The 22136-nt window shown below is 38.4% G+C and overlaps 1 protein-coding gene across 8 annotated transcripts; it reads right to left on the bottom strand.

Moving 5' to 3' along the window:
- Positions 1-2615: 2615 nt before the first annotated feature.
- On the bottom strand, positions 2616-22046 carry LOC127423998 (zinc finger protein 335-like). Of its 8 annotated transcripts, none has more exons than XM_051668739.1 (28): positions 21622-22046; positions 19599-19808; positions 19235-19505; positions 18991-19068; positions 17400-18290; positions 16782-16928; positions 16522-16692; positions 16080-16338; positions 15745-15922; positions 15411-15523; positions 15181-15199; positions 13568-13684; positions 12604-12680; positions 12245-12405; positions 11016-11233; positions 10603-10702; positions 10346-10419; positions 9088-9371; positions 8257-8395; positions 7958-8164; positions 7674-7816; positions 7174-7313; positions 6872-6963; positions 5749-5835; positions 5458-5541; positions 5197-5262; positions 4614-4707; positions 2616-3363 (listed from the first exon to the last, which is right to left on the bottom strand). In XM_051668739.1, the coding sequence occupies exons 2-28, from the start codon at positions 19785-19787 to the stop codon at positions 3242-3244; spliced, it is 4521 nt and encodes a 1506-aa protein (XP_051524699.1). In that variant the 5' UTR covers positions 19788-19808; positions 21622-22046; the 3' UTR covers positions 2616-3241. The 8 variants fall into 8 exon arrangements, 6 of the variants coding, with proteins under 6 accessions (XP_051524699.1, XP_051524696.1, XP_051524698.1 ...); XM_051668736.1 differs by having other exon boundaries at positions 13568-13705; XM_051668738.1 differs by having other exon boundaries at positions 13568-13705; positions 21043-22046.
- Positions 22047-22136: the final 90 nt, after the last annotated feature.

Genomic DNA, 22136 nt, shown 5'->3' on the forward strand with positions numbered 1-22136 from the left:
CTAACAGGCTTCAAGGTGACATCACTCTGAAGTACTGTGCAAAATTTCACCTTGATGTGTCACAAGATGACAGAATTACAGTTTACTGTTATTTATCACTAACACTAAAATAATGCTTTACAAATTCGCTAGTCATAAAACCGAAACTTTGATTCAATCACCAGTTCATATGAAGACTCTTGCAATGTTTAATAACAAATTAATGAGATGTTGTGTACATGTGTGAAGTACATGTCTCTACCATCTCAATTTTTACATAATCTGCAGTTTTGAAGAGGAATCCACATCGCTGCTTGCAGCTTTAATTTTTATTTGTATTGCACTTTTCACAACATTGTTTCAAAGCAGCTTCACAGAAAATTATGCTGTAACAGGAAACAGAAAATGATGCCGTGATGTCTTAAAGTCCTCATTGTGCGGTTTATATGAATAATGCGATTGAAAATTATACCTTCAAACTTATTGCCTTTAGGCTTCCAGTGAGCAAGCCAAAGGTGACTATAAGCACTTAATCTAGGAACCTGATCATAAAACAAAGTATAAAAATTAACACAAAATAAAGTTATTTCAATATACTTTGTCCCATAACAGTGGCATTATATAAACAAAATGGCATTTAAAGGATTAAAATCCTTAAAATGAATGAATATTTGGTAGTTATTATCAGGACTGATGTTGGTTAAAAAAAATTAACTCATTGAAAGTGGAAAATAATATTAATATATAATATTATTATGGCAATTTTTTGACGTGGACATTTTTGTCCTCTAAGGACCTCTGAGTAACTTACAAGGGTTAATTTAGATTGAATTAAAATAACACTTCATCTCATAAATTATTTAGTTTTAATTGTTTCAAAATACTTAATTTCATTTTATCAAACAACAGTTTGATAAAACAACATGTTTCAGTTTTTTGAGTGCAAAGAACCACAGTAAGAGCCATTATCTCCAAATGGAGAAAACTTGGCACAGTAGGGAACCTTCCCAGAAGTGGCCGACCTTCCAAAATTCCTCCAAGAGTACAGCGACAACTCATTCAGGAAGTCACAAAAAAGCCAAGGACAACATCCACGGAACTGCAGACCTCTCTCGCATCAATAAAGGTTGCTCCACTATCAGAAAGACACTGGCCAAAACTGCCATCCATGGAAGAGTGGCGAGGCGAAAACCACTGCTAACCCAGAAGAATATTAAGGCTTGTCTGAATTTTGCCAAAACACACCTTGATGATCCTCAAATCTTTTGGGAGAATGTTCTGTGGACTAATGAATTGAAAGTGGAACTGTTTGGAAGACAGGCGTCCCGTTACACCTGGCATAAATCAAACACAAAATTCCACAAAAAGAACATACCATCAAGCATGGTGGTGGTAGTGTGATGGTGTGGGGATGCTTTGCTGCTTCAGGGCCAGGGTGACTTGCAATAATTGAGGGAAACATGAATTCTGCTCTCTACCACAAAATACTAAAGGAGAACGTCTGGTCATCAGTCCATGAGTTGAAGCTCAAGCGCAACTGGATTATGCAGCAAGACAATGATCCAAAGCATAGGAGTAAGTCCATCATTGAATGGCTCAAAAGAAGCAAAATTAAAGTTTTGGAGTGGCCTAGTCAAAGTCCTGACTTGAATTCGATAGAGATGCTGTGACAGGACCTTAAACGGGCAGTTCATGCTCGAAAACCCTCCAATGTAGCTGAACTAAAGCAGTTCTGCAAAGAAGAGTGGGCCAAAATTCCACCATAGCGTTGTGAAAGACTGATCTCCAGTTATTGGAAGTGTTTGGTTGCAGATGTTGCTGCTAAAGGTGGCACAACCAGCTATTAAATTTAAGGGGGCAGTTAGTTTTTCACATGGGTGATATAGGTGTTGGATAACTTTTTTGAAAACTGTATTTCGTGTTTACTCAGGTTGCCTTTGTTTTATGTTATATCTTGTATGAAGATCTAAACAATTTAGAATGAAAAACACAAAAATAGAAGAAACCAGGAAGAGGGCAAACACTTTTTCACATCACCGTAAATAACAAAATGCAAGTATAAGCAGCTCCACAAAAAGTGTGACCAATGATGTTTAGGTGTTAAATAGTTTTTCTGATCCAGTTTGAAACTTGTATATGTTCTTGTTGAGACATGTTATATGTTCTTGTAATGAATTCCTGGAAAGATAAACTTTCCAGGCATTCATGATTTCTGATTTCATGATTTAAAAGAAAAATAATAATATTAATAAATCACTTTATAGATGATCCCGAGGCAAATTTTCTAATTGTATGACTGGTAATTATCCTTTACATTAATAGAATTAAATGATTATACTTATCAGTGTACAAACGTCCCCAATATAACCACCAAAAGACCATTGTTGCACTGGCTGGAGCATTTAATTTTACGTATCTATACACTGTATATTCAATATAATATTTTAGATGTGCCAGGGAATATCAAGTGAATGGTGCAATTATTTTGCTGTTTTTTAACTAAAGAGTCATCCTCAATCTTTGATCCACAAACCTAAGTATCTAAAAGGTACAACAGATCTGTTCTCTTGTACTGTACATCACAATATCTGTGATGTTGAACTGAACGTCAAAAAAGCATAAATACTTTAACAATGTAAAGTTCAGATAAAGAAGACATGATTTATTTGGTATGCACTTTAAGTTAATTTCTGCAGGCATCTTTATAGACAAAGTAAAAGTCTTTTTAAAACTGAAGAAGCTAAAGACGAAACAGTGTTTCATGTAAAATGAAAATAAACCCACCTTTATTTTAGCTACAGCTAGGAACCATATGAAAACAAGATATATCAATCGTCCAATACTTTTTACACACTTGTGCAATTCCAATTCTGTCTAAATCAGAGGAACAGTAGAAGTAGCATCCATGGTAGTACACCACAGCAACACAGAATTAAATACAGAATTCTCTATACAGGTTGCACTGTTTTCTTTTTTCTTTATCTTTACAAGGGAAACACACTGTAGGCGCGCAAAGATAAATCATTTTAAATATGATATATAAATATAAAGGCATGATTTGTATAATTTGTAGAGTGCATCTAACAGTACATTCACCCTCTTACTGGACAATTCTGGCAGAAGATAATTTGAGTCTGTGGAACATCTCGGTCTGATTGATGATCATCATTGTCTGTGATGTCCACTGCAGTCATATGGAGCAGCCACGAGCCGCAAAATTCTGTGTGTGTGTTGGTGTTCAAAATCAGAGTGTATTTATTTTCTATTCCTCAGTAAATGTTATGACATCATATTGGATGCCCTGTTGCTGCAGCTGTTCTAGTTGTTCAGGTGTGGCCTCTGTGTAAACTGTCTGCGCCTGAGCCATGGCTGCATCTGCAACAGCTACACACAAACATACCCATCAATCACATCACTTCTGATACACAAGTGTCGGTTGCTTCCAGTGTTGGGGGTAGTAACACGTTACAAGTAGCACGTGTTACGTAATCAGACATATTTTTCGAGTAACGAGTAAAGTAACACAATATCTTTTTTATTTTAGACCATAATATCGGAGTTACTTTTTAAATAAAGTAATACGTTGCATTTGTACACATCTACTTTTGAAATCTGTAGTTAAAGTGTGCAAACTTCGGGGAGGAGATATAGTGCATGATGGGCATTGTAGTTCTATAGAGTTTGAGGCCAGAGACTATTTAGCAGAGTCGAGTCACTTCTATTTAAATGAATTAGAACATCCAACCAAGAAGCTCTATCACCCAACAGTGAATGGATGTAGAAAGGAAGTCCCGTCCTTGCAGATAAAAGAGCCAATCACCTTTTAGATACAGACATCGCCTGTCAATCAACTCACTAACGAGCATGCGCATTAGCTATAAATGCTGAGAAAATTGCGTGTTTTAGCGTAATATGAGGTCAACATTCGGTTGAGTGAAACGTGATTGATTCATGTTAATACACATTGCATAAAAAAAAATTAATAATAACAAAAAAAAAAAATCAGTAAATATGTTTAAGCAGAGGGATTATAAGATTAGTCTTCCACTGGCCACGACATGATACACAGGGTGAAATACTTGCTCAATTCACTTACTTATGCATCAAAACTGCTTCGTGTTACAGCTTACTGTAACTGGGTGAATGGGATGAAAAAAAGCTGACTCTGGATCGACTCCAAGCAAGGTTAGACATCGATTGTGTACGCAAAGAAAATAACTTTTTCTAAAAAGATTCTACATTTTTGTTTTATAATAAACAAGTAGTTTGATTCACGAAACAAACTGTTTTTATGACATTTTGGTAGCATTAATAAAGATTCCATTCAAGTTGTATCAACCGCAAGAGAAAGTGACTGTGAGAAAAAAGTAACGCAAAAATAACACGAAAGTAATTTAACGCTTTACTTTCCATAAAAATTAACTTTTTAATTAAGTTACTTTTTTAAGGAGTAATGCAATATTCTAACGAGTTACTTTTAAAAGTAACGTTACCCAACACTGGTTGCTTCCATCCCTCAATATTCTCTCTTCCATTACCAGAAAGTTATAAAAAACATTTTGCTCTTGGCACTGAGGGTGATCAAACTTGTCCAGGTAAAGTATAACAAGGTCAGAGCTGGAGAAAGATTATACCGGTGACAGCGGAATGGGCGGCAGCCTCCAGGTCCTCAGGGGTGACAATCTGTTGCTCGGCAGTGATGGGAACATACTGGATCTGTCCATCAATCTGACCACCACAGAAGAGAGTTAAAAATAAACAACAATGTGAAATATTGATTATAAATTTTTATTAATGAAATTATGAAATAATGGATGGTGTCGCTAAAAATGGTTTATTGTTCTTAAAATTTGATTATTTTACTCAATATATTGTGTACGCTATGTTTGATACTGATGTCATACCGATGTCACACTACTGAAATAATTTGTATGCTGAGTGTATTGAGCAGAGCACCATTTGAGTGGCACACAGATTTGCTGGCTATGTGTACCAAATATGTTCCAAATGGGTCACATCATGAGGTTCCATGCTGGTTAGGATGCTGCCTTAGAAAGCAGCTGCATATATAGGCAGTACGCAGCTGAATAGGTTTTTTGGGAAAGAGCATATGTGTGCTTTCCTGAATTTAAAAAAAAGTGTTCACAGACATTTATGCTTTTTAAGCTATGCAGCAATGCAAAAGCATCAGTGTTTGTGTTCTGCTGTGAGCTTAACCTGCTGCTCCTGCAGAAACGTCCCATCGTGTTCATAATGAATGTGAGCGATCTCTCCATCCTCCATCTAGAAATCACAGACAGAATTTTTTGTCTTTACTTAATGTCCTACAGACCATGAATGACACTCTAAATGCATTTCAAGTTGCTGTTACAGACCAGTTGAGCCTGTTCTAAGCTTTTAAAGGACCTTTCATTGAAAACCTCTCCTTGAGGATTCTGGACCATTTGGTTAGAGATGTCCTTTTGTAAAGACACTAACCTGAATGTGGTTGCCATCAGATACTACCACATATTCCCGTGGGATTAAGTGCTGAACTCCGTCCTGGGAGATGATGTACTGGACCTAAGAGAAACAGGCCATAGGAAGGAATGATAGCCATCAGAATGTGATTTGCATTGATCATGAGTGCATCAGGCTCTCATTGAACCTGTTTAGTGGCATTGTTTCATTCGGCCCTTACAACATTAATGAGACATTGTCCCATCTGAGACAGCAGCTAAAAGTCATGTAAATTTAAGCAGAATCAAAAATGTGTTCGAAAATGAGTACCTCAGTGACCTGATTATCTCCAGTCATTAAGTGCTGTACCGTCTGTCCATCAACTGTTGTGATCTGCTGAATATATGTCGCCTCCTCCTGAGAAAATAAGCATTTAGTCTAAAACAAGTTTTTCAATCCATTCAGTCAAATTTAATAGACCTTAAACCTGGTAAAAGAGAATAATCAAAGCTTTCAGTCTGTTAGTAAATGCAAGCTTACCGAGCAGCTCTGTGATTGGCTGATTCTTTTTGGCCATTGTCCAATCACAAGCTCTTCCTCTCAGAGTGCCAGAGGGTCAAGGTTTAATTGGTTAGCATGATCCAGCTAGCCCCTACTGTTAAATGCCACAACTAAACCGTTCTTTAGGGCAAAAAGCACCTTTCTTCATTGACAACCATTCAAAAGTTGTCATGTATTCTGACACACATACAAACGTAGGCAGCATATAAATCGCAAGAATTAAATTATAGTAAATATTTTACCAGTGAAAGATTTTTTTAAGAAACCCTAAAAGTGTGAAATGGACTTACTTTTCACACATCTTTGATGTCACAGTTGCTAATAAAGACTCCAGTGGTTTAATCCATGTATTCAGAAGCAATATGATAGGTGTGGGTGAGAAACAGATCATTAATTAATTTAGTTTTTACTATCATTATCGATCCGTTTCTCACCCACACTTATCATATTTCTTCTGAAGACATGGATTAAACCACGGGAATAGTATGGATTACTTTTAGGATGCCTTTTTGTGCTTTTTGGAGCTTTAAAGTTCTGGTCACCATTCACTTGCATGGAATGACCAACAGAGCGGAGTTACTTTTCTAAACATTTTTGTTTATTTTCAGAAGAAAGTCATACACATCTGGGATGGCATGAGGATTAAATGATGAGAGAATTTTAATTTTTGACTGAACTATTTAAGGCTGTGTGCATTCCTGTGGTGCTATCAGCCAATCAGTGCTGTCAGGACTTCATATTCGGCTCCAGAGTAATTAGGTCACATGACATTTATGGCTTATAAGCATAGATGGCACAATTCAAACCACATACTTCCAAGGGGTCCTGTGCCTGCCAAAAAACTGCCATTGACAAGAATATGACTGCTAATGGATAATTTATTGGGATATACCTGGTCAGAAAGAGTCTGATCCTGGGTCACAATGATGTGCTCCTGACCCAAAGCCTGCTGCAACCTCTCTGGACTGATCACTGCCTGACCCGCTTACAGATATAGAATACACCCACACACACATACAAGAGCAATATAATAATTTAGCCAGGAAGTATAAGTATTATATTATAATTGTAGCATAGCAAGTCTTCAAGTAATCAGTTGTGAGGGAGAGAACAAGGCTGTTTGGGATTATTTCTATCAATTAAATGCATCAGTTTCATAATGAGTAAAGCTGAGAGACAGTAGTCAGCACTCACTCTGCAGTGTGGCTAAAGCCTCTTCATCGCTGTTAACAATGATGGTCTGTTGAGAGGGGACAGAGCGGCTTTTACGGGGCGAGGCCTCCTGAGTGTGAAGCCTCTCCATATGGAACTTCAGATGGCCATTACGGTTGAACCTAAAAGAGAAACTCAGACTCAGTGTGTGTTGTCTTTATCCCTATATGTGGTAAAAAAAAAAGAAAAAAGAAGCTTTATATTAAATCACAAAGTACCTATTCTCGAATCATAACTGACCAACAATATGCTTTTCATATTTTATCATATTGTATAAAGAGCAAGAAAGCTATCCGAGTACTAGCAATATGGAAACGTTGCAGAATAAATAAAAAAAGATGGATATATGTGATATAAAAAAATAAAAAAATAAAAACTTCAGATCTGTAGAACTTCAAAATAGAACAGACCATCAAAGCTGTCAAATAGAGATCAACAGAATCTGAATATAATGAAGAGTCAAATAGAATCAGGGACAGCACCTTTGTCCGCAGACCTGACAAGCGAAAGGCTTCTCGTTGGTGTGTGTCATCATGTGGCGTCTCAGGTCTTTCTTGTTCTTAGAGGCAAAACTGCAGCTGGTGCATTTATGAGGCCTCAAATAAGCGTGCATGGCCATGTGAGACTAGGATTATATAACTTTATTATAAGAAGCATTTCACACACCAAAATTATTCAGAGTGCTAATTTATTTTTCAAACAAATCATGAAAATAAAATCTAAAACAAAACATTGATATAAAATGTAAATGATAAGACCCTCATACCTTGACCTCTGGCCAGGAAGGTGCTGTGAAGTCACAGTCGGGGCATTTAAACGTTTTGGGGTCTAAGTGCGCCCTCTTGTGGTTCTCCATGTCTGAGCGGCCATGGAAAGCTTCCATGCAGATCCGGCAGGAGAAGCGTTTGTTGTTGAACTGTTGAGAAGAGGGTGATGGACACAGAGAAGGGGAGCCTGGAGCTTCACTGCTCAGCTGCAGGAAAATAATTTCATCAATTGTGCTTTCCACTGGGAAATAAAACAACATTGATTATTCTTTCTGTGAAGTAACAAACCCAATCTCACCTCCACCTGCTGCAGGACTCCATCCGTGAGACCTGAGCTCAGGTAAAACTTCTCTTTACTCTCTTTCAGAGATGTAGAGATGGACAAGGGCTCGGTGCTCACTTCCATCAACTGAGGCTCTGCTGAGGGCTCCTCTAAACTGCTCACACACACACACACACACACACACACACACACACACACACACACACACACACACCATAAAGGATTATCATCAATAAAGTTTTGTACAGCACTGCATAATAAAAATATACAGTGGGGTCCAAAAGTCTGATACCACTACTGAACTGCTACGATTTAGCATTTTTCTATTTATTTATTTTATATTATCAGAATAATAATTTGAGTGAAAGGTTTAATTGAAAAAGTAACAATTTCAGACTTTCTTAGCGTTCCTGCATGTGTCTGCGCTGTTTTTCAGTTGCTTTTCTATGTAAACATGCACTAGATGGACATCTTTGACCATTGCACCGAGTCTCACTATATTTTCTGCATTTTTAGATGCTGTGACAGGTTTACAAAAGATTCATCTTTTATAAACACGTCAAGACACCTGCGTTCTGTTCTATTCCTTGTGCTGTGTCTAGTCTTTTTGTGCACAAGAACGCATTCGGTCTGTACGGCCCCTTAGAATGTCCCCCCTTAGCTTTAATGATAGCAAGCACTCGAGCTTGCATGCACTCCACAAGGGTGTGCAAAATCTGGTGATCCATGTTATCCCTGCATGAAAAGGAAATCTGACCTTTTGTACAAAGCAGTTAACATGATAAGTGACCTCGAAATAGTGCAGGATCTTAAATATTTATGACATTTTAAGACATTAAATGGTACCTGTGTGTTGTTCCAGTGGCAGGAATTTCCTCCGCAGCCTGTTCCACCACACTGAAATCTTCTCCCTCGTATGTACTGATGCCAATCTCTGCCACTTCCTGTGACACACCAGTAGCCTCTTCTTGCTCCACGGTTCCTGTAGCTGTCTCAAACGCCTCCTGCACCAGAGTATCTCCGTTCTCTGACACATGGAAGGTCACAATCTTTTGAGGTTGACCCCCAGAGCCAGCTCCAGGCCAAGACCCATTCTCCAGAGTCTTACCATCTGTTTTCAGCACCGCCACCTGAGAGGGGACATCACAGAGAACGGGCACTGCTTAGATTCTAAAGATAAACGCTGTGTTGGATCTACTCTCCCTTTTACATATGATTATAGCGTAATGCGATTCACCAGCAGATAAAGGTCAAATAATAATCTTAGGTCAGCCGTCTGATGACTTCTAGAGATGCTCCAATGTACGGGACACTGATTTATCAGCCAGTTTTTGATGAAAACCACTACAAATCGGCTTTTACCATGAACAAGGCAAAGTTTCTTTATAATTACTTGGGTACATACAGTGGTGTTGCATAGGGTATTTAATCAGCTTTTTTCTGCATATGAAATCACCTATAGTCATTGATAATCACTTAAATACCTACATAAAAGAATGACATCTGGAAAATGTAAAGCATGTTGGGTGTTTCTTGTCCACATGTCTGTATACACAACATGTGTAACAAAACTGACTGAGCTGTGAAAAAGCAAAAAAGTTTATTTTGTAATTCTTGTCCCATTTTTCTCTCTCTGAAGTATCAAGGTTTTGAGTTATCAAGGAACTTGAGTTATTTTTTGAGTTTATTTTATGTTCTGTCATTACAGGTAAAAGCTGTTTAGTGCAATAACAACCTCTATAAAAGAATGGTCATATTTGAATTTTTTTTTTTTCAATGTGAATGTCTTGTAATGTAAGCCTGTAATGCATCCAATTAACAGATCCGATCCAATCCAATAATGCTCAGTGTAAATTGCTAAATGCCTTTGTAGGGGCATCATTCAACTGTTTATTTACAGGAGTAATTCAAAAGTAAAACAAAAATCTAGTTACAAAAATTCATAATCAGTATTTGGCCTATAGTTGTTTGGTATCTGCAAAAATGTCGAAAGCACTTGAATCAGTTAATGGTACCTTCATATCCTAACATTACAAGCCTAAATATGAGGTTTTTATCACCTTATTCTATACATAAATGACAGATGACTGTGTCAGTACAGTACCTGCAGTTCTCTTGCATTACTCATGTTCAGCAGCAGGTCTAGGGCATTCTGGGCTGAGAGGTCTGCAGTCTGGGCTGTGTGCAGGGATAACAATCAAATTTAGCACTGTGAGCTGACTATTAATATAATACAAGATGAAAGGTGAAATTTTGTAATAATATGTGTAGGCAAATTCAAAATTACATGCTGCAATTTAAGTGGCTGCCAAAATATTTAAGGGCTAGACTAGCATTAGGCTGGAGAACTTTTCTACTGACCTTGCTCGTAAATGATGGTAGTGTTTCCCAGGGCATCTTGTGATATAGAGGTGTTCCCCATGGACTCCATGGTTTGGAGAGTGATGGGGTCCACTGACACCTTAGAGTACGAAAGAGGATTATCTTATTATATTAAAACTTCATTACATGGCACAATTCATTCATGCGTATTTAAATGCATGTACTGTATATAGAGTGGCAGTGAAATAATGATAAAAGGTTGATGATTTGAATATAGATAGAAATATAGCACAAACACACTTTAAGCAAAACATTTCAAGTTTTTTAGGTTTTGAAGTGATAAATCGGTAGATATATTGTTCACAATGAAGACAAAAAGTATTGTCAAATGCTCAGTGTGACTTAAGTGTCCATAAGTGGCCAAATACTTTCTGGTGTGTATGTATACTCACAATTGTACCCTGAAGTCCCTGCGTCTCATGCTGCAACCTAAGCTCTTCAATCTGCTGTGAGGTGAAAACAGGTTTCTGGCGGCGACGGATGGGCTCCTCAGGGTGCAAATGACTCCACTCCTCGAAGGCCTCAGGGTGACGACACTGCACATGCAGCCGAAGGTTCTTCCTGTGTCGGGTCGTGAAGTGGCACATGTCACAGGAGAAGGGCTTTTCACCTGAGTGGCAGGTAATGATGGACAGACATGGCAGGTCAGCAAAACTTTCAACACTTTCAAGAAAGTTAAATATGTATGACATTACAAGCTTAATGAAACTTCCAGTAGTTATGCAAGTGGTGGTTTAAAGGGCTACTAAAAGTTGTAGGTTCGATCTCATCTAAAAGTGAATTACTGAGATCTTTGTGCCTTCTTTGAGAGGATAAAGTTGATACAGAAAGATATCTGTGTGTCTTTGCAAGAAGTTTGTTGTAAATTGCTTTGGATGGAGCAGTTTATTTTTTTTGTTTTATCATAGTAATTAATATACAATCTAAATACTTTGTGACTACTTCATTACATTAAAATGACAAAAGAAGGTATTTTAAAGGAATATTCTGGGTTCAATACAAATTTAGCTCAATTGACAACATTTGTGGAAAAATGTTGATTACCACAAAAAATTATTTAGACTCATCCCAACTTTTCTTTAAAAAAAATAAAAAATAAAAAAAATTAGAGGTTACAGTGAGGCACTTACAGTGGAAGTGAATGTGGCTAATTTCTGGAGGGTTTAAAAGGCAGAAATTTGAAGCTTATAATTTTATAAACGCACTAAAATTAATTCTTCTGTTAAAACTCATGTATTATTTGAGATGTAAAGTTGTTTAAATTGTAATTTTTATAGTCATTTTAGGGTTTGGTGACTACATCGTCATGACAATGAAGTTGTTAAACAGGCTATAACTTTACACACTAAAATTATGCTTACACACATATTGTTTATCTCTTGAAGCTATACTTTTGAAAAAGTGAGTATTTTGGCCCCCATTCACTTCCATTGTAAGTGCCTCACTGTAACCTCGATTATTGCTTCTTTTTTTTTAAAGAAAAGGAGGTGAATGTCAACATTAATTTTTGTGGTAATCAATATAATTTCACAAATGCTGTTGATTGAGCTTAACTTGAACTGAACCCAGAATAACAACCTTTAAAAAAACATTGAACTTCTTATTCATAATGTGAACTCACCCGTATGTTTAATGGCAATGTGGGACACCAGGAAATCCTCTTTACTCGTAGAATATTTGCAATCTTCACATTTGAAAGGTTTGTCATTGGTGTGGGATAGCTGATGATTGAGCAAGTTTTTCTTGTCATTGCAGGTTATTTCACAGAACTCACACTTAAACCTGACAAAGGATAAGAGAGGATCACTCTTCTAGAAATCTGTCCTAGTATAACCACTTTGTGCAATATGCGCACTTATGCCTTGTTAAAAAAGCATTCACCAAGAGCATAATGTAAAGCTGAACTTCACAGTGTTTAAGATTGAGTTTAGTTTTTTGGAGCAAACAGACACATACACTGAGACCTAACATCTCACTTACAAGCTGTTGCCGCAGTTTTGTATGTGTGTGAGAAGATGCATTTTGAAAGTGTAGCGTTTCTTGAAGGATTTCCCACACTGCAAGGTAGATATATTTAAATTAGAATAAGCAAAGCATAAATCCTGTCCAACCCATCAAAACCAGTCCATTTGTCTATCCATATGCACAAAATATTATTTCACATGCCCAGCTACAGCACATTAGAACTTCAGCAATGATTAGCTGTAGATTTGAATGAATGAATGTTACATTTATATAGCGCTTTTCTGACTCTACTCTCAAAGCGTTTTACACAACACTAACACAATACCTCTCATGTAATGTGTTGTGAAAAAATAAATATTCCCAAGGACATTACTGACCTGATCCCAGCTACAATCCCGGACAAGCCCCCATATGTTACAAACCACCTGGCTCAAGGCAGTGCAACATGAAGGGGAGGCCACACGAGGATAAGATTTAAACAAAAAGTATTATTTATTTTAAAGTCAAAAGTAACAATCAAAAATAGGTAATAATAATAATAATAAAAAAATAAAAAAAATAATAAATAAATCAACTGGAACAAATCAAGGTGCTGGTGAGGGGAGGCAAGAACTCTGGGGAGAAGGGCCTTTTTTTAAATAGGGGGAATTTGGCCAGGACACCGGGGTTACACCCCTACTCTTTACGAGAACTACCCTGGGATTTTTAATGACCACAGAGAGTCAGGACCTCCGTTCAATGTCTCATCAGAAAGACTGTGCCTTTTTTACAGTACAGTGTCACCCAGTTAGGACCCAAACAGACCGCAGGGTGAGCACCCCCTGCTGGCCTCACTAACACCTCTTGCAGCAGAAACCTTAGCTTTCCTCATGAGGTCTCCCATCCATGTACGGACCAGGCTCAAATCTGCTTAGCTTCAGTGGGTAATCAGGCGAGAGCTACAGGGTGATATGGCTGCTGGCTGATATGGCTTTCCTACCTTGTCACACATGTGAGGCTTCTCCGTGCTGTGTGTCTTCATGTGCTGCGTGAGGCGTTTCTGCATGGGGTACACACGGTGGCAGATGGGACACGGAAACTCTGACACTTTGGGAACCTGTGAAGGATTAACGTAGGACTGCTGTCGCATGAAAAGCTACCCTTTATCAAACCATTAAGAGTTAAAGAGCTAGTTCACCCAAAAATAAATTTCACAAATAATTGCCATCATTTTTTTCAAACCCATATGACTTTCTTCCGTGGATCACAAAAGGAGATGTTAGGCAGAATCTTAGCATCAGTCTCAATGCACTTTCATTGTATGGGAAAAAGATGCGAAGAAAGTGAATGGTGACTGAGGCTGTCTAACATTATGCCTAACTGCTCCTTTAAGGAAGGTAGTAACATAGGTTTCAAATGACTTTCTAAAAGGTGCTTAAATGATGACAGACTTTTTTCTTTTTGCTTGAACTATCCCTTTAAAGAAATAGTTCACCAAAAAATTTTGGTTTTTCTCACCCTCACACCATCCCAGATGTGTAAGAATTTCTTTCTTTTGCTGAAAAAATATAATAATAATAAAAAAAAAGATTAAAACAATTATCTATATCTCAGCTCTGTTGGTCCACAATGCAAGTGAATGGTGGCCAGAACTGTGAAGCAAAAAAATACAAAAACACAAAGGCAGCATCAAAGTAATCCATAAGACTCCAGTGGTTAAATCCATGTCTTCTGAAGTGATATGACAGGTGTGGGCGAGAAATAGATCAATATTTAGGCATAAGTCCTTTTTTACTATAAATTCTCTTTCCTGCCCAGTAGGTGGCGATATGCACGAAGAATGGGAATCATCAAAAACACAAGAAGAATGTAAAAGTGGAGATAAAGGAAGAAAAGGACATAAATATTTATCTCTGTCACCCACACCCATCATTTCACTTCTGAAGATATAGATTTAACCACTGGAGTCTTAAGACCAAAGTATACTTTGGGTGTCCGCATTGCGGATCACTCTGTGTACAGCATGCGTGAATCAAATTTCATCATCAGCACAGTCCACACAGACTGAACGCGCGCGGCCCAGATTTTCTTGACAGGCAGATGCGGTTCTCGTTTGTGTGCATCGTCTGCGCATGCGCCTGCCATTGACTCTACTAAAAGAGTATCACAAAGCAGCTGTAGTGGGCATGCGTCAAATGCGTTAGTATTCTCTTGCGGTCAGAAGAGTATACTTTGCAAAGCAACGCGAGCCGATCCAGAACACACAAAAACTAAGTATACCCGGGATTTTATGGATTACTTTTATGCTGCCTTTATGTGCTTTTGGAGCCTCAAAATTTTGGTACCCATTCACTTGCATTGTATGGACCTACAGAGTCAAAATATTCTTCTAAAAATCTTCATGAGTTCAGCAGAAGAAACAAAGTCATACACATCTGAAATGGCATGAAGGTTAGTAAATTATGAGAGATTTTTCATTTTTGGCTGAACTACTACTTTAATGTAAACCTAAACTGATACATTATATGAATGAGAGAATAAGATGCAGGTCATGTGATTAATTTAAATGTGATTGCTTGTTGATAGTTAGCATCATGACTTCTGGAATCTTACCATATCTGTCTTCCGACTCCTAAAGGGAATTGGAAAAGAAACAAAAATATTAATACCACTGTAATAAGATTTTATATAATGTATAAATATGAAATTAATTCAATCAGATTTTCATTCATATTCCAAACAAGTGAGTATTTTAGAATTTGATTTTTAATAAGCAAATCATAAAAAAATAACATGACAAGAAACTATTTGAAAAGGAGATGTTCTCATGTGTCAGGTCTTACTTGCTTTTGTTGTGGACAGCCGAATGCCGGATGACGTCTTTCTTATAAACACTGGAGTAATCACATGACTCACACTTATAAGGTTTCGTACCTTCATGATTGAACATGTGCTCCTATGGGACACACATATCAAGAATGTTAGAAAAGAAGCTTTTAGGACTTTATGATAAAAATGCAAAGAAATAGTTAATACAGACAGAACAAGAACTAAAGTCAATAAATCACAGTATATTCAATAATATCAACACATTTTTATGATATTTCAATTATTAAGATCTACAAATTGAAGCATGAATTTAACCTTGGTCCTCAGTTGAGGGGCTCTGGTTCTTACTTTGAGTGAGGACCAACGTTTACAGCGGTAGCTACACTGCAGACACTTGAAGCGTTCAGGGTCATTTCCTTCATGAGAATCCACATGGAAACGGAGATCTTCTTGCGAAAGAAAACGGGAGCCACAGATCCAGCAATTATGAGGCCTTAGTAGAGGCTTCAGGGATCTGTAGTACTTACTTAAAAAATAATATAAAAGAAAATGAGACTGACAATCCTGAATATATAGCTACATCTTTGAAATGAATGTCATTCAAGGTTTTGTTGATTTTGACAAATCAACCGATCAAAATCTGCTTTGGATGATCAACGACTGGTAAAGCCTTCATCACATACTTGCGATTCATGTACTTTTTGTACTTCTTCTGAAGGAAGCGTTTGGAAGGCCGTCCTCTTTTCCTTGGCAAAAACTCTACGTCATCAGGGCCAGTGTTTGATGAGGGATCTTTGTTCTCTGAATCTGATTGGCTGATGCCTGGCTCCGCTGTACTCCCATTGGATAATGTGGAAGTTCTGCTCTCCAATCCAGAGGAGCTTGCCTCTTCAGGAGCTTGAGGGTCACCTGGATAGTTCGTCTGAGACAATGCTGGTGCTTCTGTTTCATACACAGGTGAAAATAAATCACAATTTTCTCATAGATTTATAGTATACTTTCTTGGAAATTTAGATTTTTGTGAATTTCTCAAATGACCAGCTACATAGGAGAGCTATATAGAGGTTTTATTGCAATTCTGTAACCTGGGAAAACTAAATAAATACCCAGTTTTTTAACACTGACCTGAGTAACTTTGGGAGAAAAGGAATTTGCGGGGTGGGCCCACCATTCTTCTGGGCCGTTTACGCAAGGTAGTGAAAGATGAGGAAGAACACGGAGGAGGAGGAGGTGTGCTATGACTGGCAGCTGATCTGGGCCTAGCCTCTTCATCAGCTGGCTTATAATCACTGTCGCCTAAAAAGCAAAATAAAACATATGTATTTAAAAAACAGGACATTATGGACTTTGGAAAATGCAAACTGTATTAAATTAACCCCACTGACCTTCAAGATCATCAATGGCACCTGCATCAATGATGTCATCATCATCTTCTTCAGGTGGCTCTTCCTTCTTGACCTCAGAAACGGGTCGCTCTTTAGTTTCAGATTTTCGTGGACGACCCCGGCCACGTTTTTTGGGGGGTGGAGCACCTGAGTGTGAAACAGCACAATCGGAAGCAAAAAGAAAATTGATAGTTCACCCAAAAATGAAAATTCTATCATCATCATCATTACAGTCCCTCATTCTCATTCTGTTCCAAACCTTCATTACTTTCACTCTCCCGTGGAACACAAAAAAAAGGTGTTAGCCAAAACGTTAGTCTCTGTCTATTCCATTCACTTTCACTGTAACTTTTTTCCATACATTGAAGTGAATGGTGACTGAAGCTAACATTCTGTCTAACATCTTCTTTTGTGTTCCATGAAAGAAAAAAGTCATACTGGTTTGGAACGGAATATTATCTATTCTGTTTATGAGAATATTTTGCCAAAAACTTTGCCGTTCACGGCAATCTCCCATTCATTCCCATGGGGAGTTCTGCAGAGCTTGTCAGAGCGAGCGACCATAACCAAGGGGGGCAGAACCTAGCTAAGGGTCAGTTATAACCTGTTGTTGTTTACCTGGTGGTTTAAAATGTCTGTCCCTCATGTGGTTGATGAGCGTATCCTTGGAGACACTTTTATATGGGCACATCTTACACTTAAACTGCTGTACAATCACCACCTCCATCATTTCCTCCAGCTCTGCCATATCTGGGGTTCTGTGCTCTGGTTCAGCCACCACCCCAGACTCCACCACCTCAGGCTCTGGTTGGGTAGAATAGTTCCCGCTGCTACTTATGAATGGTCCAGGCAAACTGTCACTGCAGTCCATTTGATCAGCGAGCTGCGAACCCACTGTGTCAGCCAGTGAGTGGCGAACAGCACCCTCATCTGCATATGGTGCGTCCTGCAGCATGTACAAATGTTGGGGCTCCTCTGCCACACTCCCTTCCTGCTCTGAGGCCGAGACGCGCTCCCTGTCATCCACGCTGCTGTCGATGTAACGGGAATGCTCTGTCTGCTCCGTCCCTTCTGCTCTGCACTCCAAGTACCCATCACTGCATTCCACAACGTAGCGTGAGGAACAAAACGGCCATCTCTGAGGGCTAGAATTCGTACCACTGCACTCGGCCACGCTGTAGTTCGTGACCCCAGAATGACGTGGGGTTGGGTCTGGTTCTGCTCCTGAGCACTCAATGCATCGAGCCTCTCTGGTCTGGTCTGAGTCATCTCCTTCACCGCACTCAATGTACTGGGAGTGCTGGGTCTGGTCTGGATGGCTGCTACTGCTGCCGTCTTCATGTCCACGGTAACCAGAGTGTCCAGGCTGGTCGGGTTCCACGCTGCCCTGCGGGTTATCTGATAGGTCTGCTTGATCCTGGCACGTGGAGGTGGGTCCATCAGCAAGAGCTTCAATGGCAATGCGACTCGACAGTGCAGAGGAAGACATCTGAGGAACCACTGGTGCTCCTACACACAGTTAACACACAGGAAGTCTTATTAAAATGCCGAAGCGACAGTGCAGAGGAAAACATCTGAGGAACCATTGGTGCTCCTACACACAGTTAACATACAGGAAGTCTTTATTAAAAAGCCAAAACAAGTCCGCACTTCTTGTATCTTTTTTCTTTTTGTAAAAAAAAAAAAAAAAGGTCCTTTCCCTCCATGAATGTGGAAGTACAGTAATACCAGCAAATTTGAGCCAAACCAGACACTAATAAACAACTATGTAGATTTGTCACACACTAATTAAGACTAGAATGTGATCAAAGGGGAAAGGTAAAGTTTACCCATAAATGAAAAGTTATAATTTACTCATGCTGATGCCATTTGAAACCTGTGTGATTTGTCTTGTCTTGTTTTTAGCAGAATGGCTAGGTTGGTAGGAATGGTAGGGGCTGTCAAACTCCAAAAAGTACCAAAAAAGGTAGAAGATATGGAATATAGCACAAAAATGGCTTTTGACTATTTTTCTGCCACTTTATTGTTTTTGTTGTATTGAAAAGAGAAGATGAACATTATTCATAAACTCCTTTTGTGTTCAGCAGAAGACAGACAAATCAACCAACATGAGGGCGAGGTAAATGATGACACAATTTTCATTGCTGGGTTAACTCTCCCTTAAAATTAAGACTACACTTTAACTTTGAAAGATCCCTAGTGTTCTCACCATCATCAGGTCCTTGAAGTATCACATACTGCGTTGTCACTGCGCTGCCATCTTCTGCACTCGTAACGGCAATACATCCTGTAAAATGGGCATTGATAGAAATAATGTACCCAGCATGTAGAGTGTATATGAATAAAACATCAAAGATGATAATGACTACAATCTTAACTTCCTTTGGTGTTATAAAAATTAAGATGAAAAAAATACTTAAAAACGTATTACTACATTGTCAGTGTTTTTCTACCATTCATAATGTCAGGTCCAATTGTGGATTCGATGATCTTGTCAATAGCTGAGCCAAGATCTGAGGAGGTGGAAGCAGTGGAATCAGAAATCATCATTCCTCCTTCAGACACAGCACTGGAATGCACCAGGACCTGGACAGACTCCGACACCAGGACTGATTGTGTCACCGTGGAGACGCTAGAAACACTGGTTGATTGGGCGACAGAGGAAGAGTCTGGGAGATGAACTCTTCGCACATCTGTGCTTGAGCTGGTCTCTGGTATAAAAACCTACAACACAGCAGATAAAGTAACCTTGATATGAAATCTAGATCTACACTTTAGCATATGGAGCTACACAAATGTTTAAGTTGTCTGTCTTACCACAAGTCCCTCAGAACTCTGTCCTACATGACAATCTGATTCTGGGGCCTGGGCAGGAGCAGCCGCATCACTGCTATCAGCAGACATGGCCTCTGAAGACTCCATGCCCATGCCACTTTCTGACGGCTCCTCCATCCCAGAATGTCCCACATCACTGCTGCTCTCCACCTCCATGTCCTCCGAGTCCATCTCTGCTCTGTGAGAAAGTGTCTATGACACAATAATACAGTTAGATTGGACAGAGTGCCCCGAGAATGATACTGAGATGGGCTGAACTGCATGCATCTGAAAACATGGACCAACCTACATTTTTAGAACTGTAAAAAACACATAAGCACACACATAACGTTTGGCTTTAGCCCAAAGTAAATTTGTACAGATTCTTAAGATTTAAAATGTAATATTTGGTTACATTCATGAGCCTATACAGTTAATTGCTTGACAATCTTGTATACTACTTGTAACTGATTTCAAAACATTTCTCATTACTTACCAGTGATAAAGTTTGATAATCTGTATGTTACATTGTGACACATGGGGTGGTCAGTCAAAGGTTTTTATGATCTTAGGGAGATGCACATTACTGATGTTTTGACTAACAATATCTTTGAGTCATTGACAATTAATGTTTTCTGAGGTGAAATGATGGCAATTGAGAAATCTTTTAAAAATCTAGTTAAAAAAAACCCATGTGTCAGGTTCATAGAAATGGAATCTTTATGCTCAAGTTGGTCTAATTTTTTTTTTGACAATTTATAGCCTAGCATTTTCAAAATAAATAAATAAATAACTTTAAAAACGTAATGTGATGTAACCATGAAATTAAAAGTATTAAAGTACTTTCTTGCACTTTAAATAAAAATAAATAGTGTACACTTCATATTAAATGTCAAAACAAAAAAAACAAATATTCAAACAAGATTTTCAAGGTATTATTTTTGGGTAAAAATATTATGAATTTTTACAAATATATGAAAACAAAAATAAAAAACATTCTCAGGATTACACTACATGACCTGAACAAAAGGTGTTTTTTATAAAAATATCAGTTATATTTGGAAATCTTCACACTCAAACTTGTCTTCTCTGATATATGGTTTTGGGGTTTTTTGGTAAACAAAAAAGTGTGGCAAAGGGCACCTTTATAAAAATCGGTATCAGTATCTGCCGATCTTAGTGTTAAAAATCGGAGATCGGAATCGGCCTCAAATTTCCTGATTGGTCACACACACACACAAAAAAAGCGTCACGTTATTGACCCCTTTTACCAGGACACAGTGGGGGAAAACATAATTCTGAATCAGTTTTCTTGTATTATAAATAATACTCCCTGGTGAAAATAAAAAGCTTGGTGACAACCAATTTAGCATGTTATGTTCTTATGTGGACTATGCGCAGGAAAATATACAGTCCGCATAAGCGCTCATTACACTTGATAACTCACCCTCAGAACAACAGCCCGACAACAACGTGGACTTTGCGTTAAATGCACTTAATAAACAATAAAACGTCATCTAAACCATTTGTATTTCACCCAGTGAAACACTGTTAATCCCACCCCACCACAACACCTCACATTATATAGCTAGGATTTGGGCATTTCTCCCAGCACAAACTTCTCATGGACAACCGCTTGTACACGGCTTGGGTCATTGTCCAACATTAATACCACCAAACGTCTTTTACAACAATTTGAAGGGAAGAAAATATAACTACATTTAATTTTAAAACACGTAATTATTCACAGCACTGAGTGGCTACTGTTTGCTTGCTTCAATCCCTCTATAAATGCGTGTGTATGTGCTGCCCTTTCTCCTGCCTGCTTGCGCAGCGCCATTTTCCCTCCCGCCGCTCTCGGATTATTTTTTCCGCTCAGGCGATATGAAGAACGACTCGGGGACCTCGAGGGCCTACACGGGCAGGGAGCAGCCAGCCTGCCCGAATGTTTTCTTTTGCCCACCATGCAACAAATTGTATATATAAATAACTTGCCCCACTATTTAGAGCTAGGAAATTTTCTTACCGTAGATGGACGACTGTTTGCTCCTCTCGTTCGCGAATGAGGCGAAATAAATTAGGTGTTCGAAAGCGATTAGTTGCTAGTGTTTTCTAGTCGGGCGCCATCAGCGTCTCCTCGCTTCCTGTCCTCATAGCTGGCCGGAACTCATTTATCCGTCAAGGGGAAAAGACGAGTGAGGAAACGCGTGTTCGCTTTTAATTTATAATGTACCACGGTTTATCTTAAGGTTTACCTATTGGCAAGGAAACATGAATATTACCCCTATCGCCTAATTTTTTAGTGTTTTGTAAATTAATGTTGTGAAACGGAGGACTATATTCCTCTGAGAGGATGAAACCAGCGAGCGACTCGCGGATTAATATGGACGCTAATTATTTGGTTTAATACTTATTTAAAATATTGAATTCTCTAAGTAAAAAATGTGTAGGGTCATTTTTCATACACCGTGTTTAATCTGGATATAGATATGTTTGTCATTTCCATCCTACTGAAACAAATACGATTGAGTATTTTATTAT

Source organism: Myxocyprinus asiaticus, chromosome 33 (assembly GCF_019703515.2).
Source record: "Myxocyprinus asiaticus isolate MX2 ecotype Aquarium Trade chromosome 33, UBuf_Myxa_2, whole genome shotgun sequence".
In the NCBI taxonomy this organism is placed as follows: Eukaryota; Metazoa; Chordata; class Actinopteri; order Cypriniformes; family Catostomidae; genus Myxocyprinus; species Myxocyprinus asiaticus.

Coding starts and splice junctions, on each gene's coding strand:
- LOC127423998 (XM_051668736.1), bottom strand. CDS start 19,787: ATGGACTCGGAGGACATGGAGGTGGAGAGCAGCAGTGATGTGGGACAT. Junction 18,291..18,990: donor ACTTCAAGGACCTGATGATG/GTGAGAACACTA, acceptor AACTGTGTGTAG/GAGCACCAGTGGTTCCTCAG. Junction 5,542..5,748: donor GAGATAATCAGGTCACTGAG/GTACTCATTTTC, acceptor TGTTTCTCTTAG/GTCCAGTACATCATCTCCCA.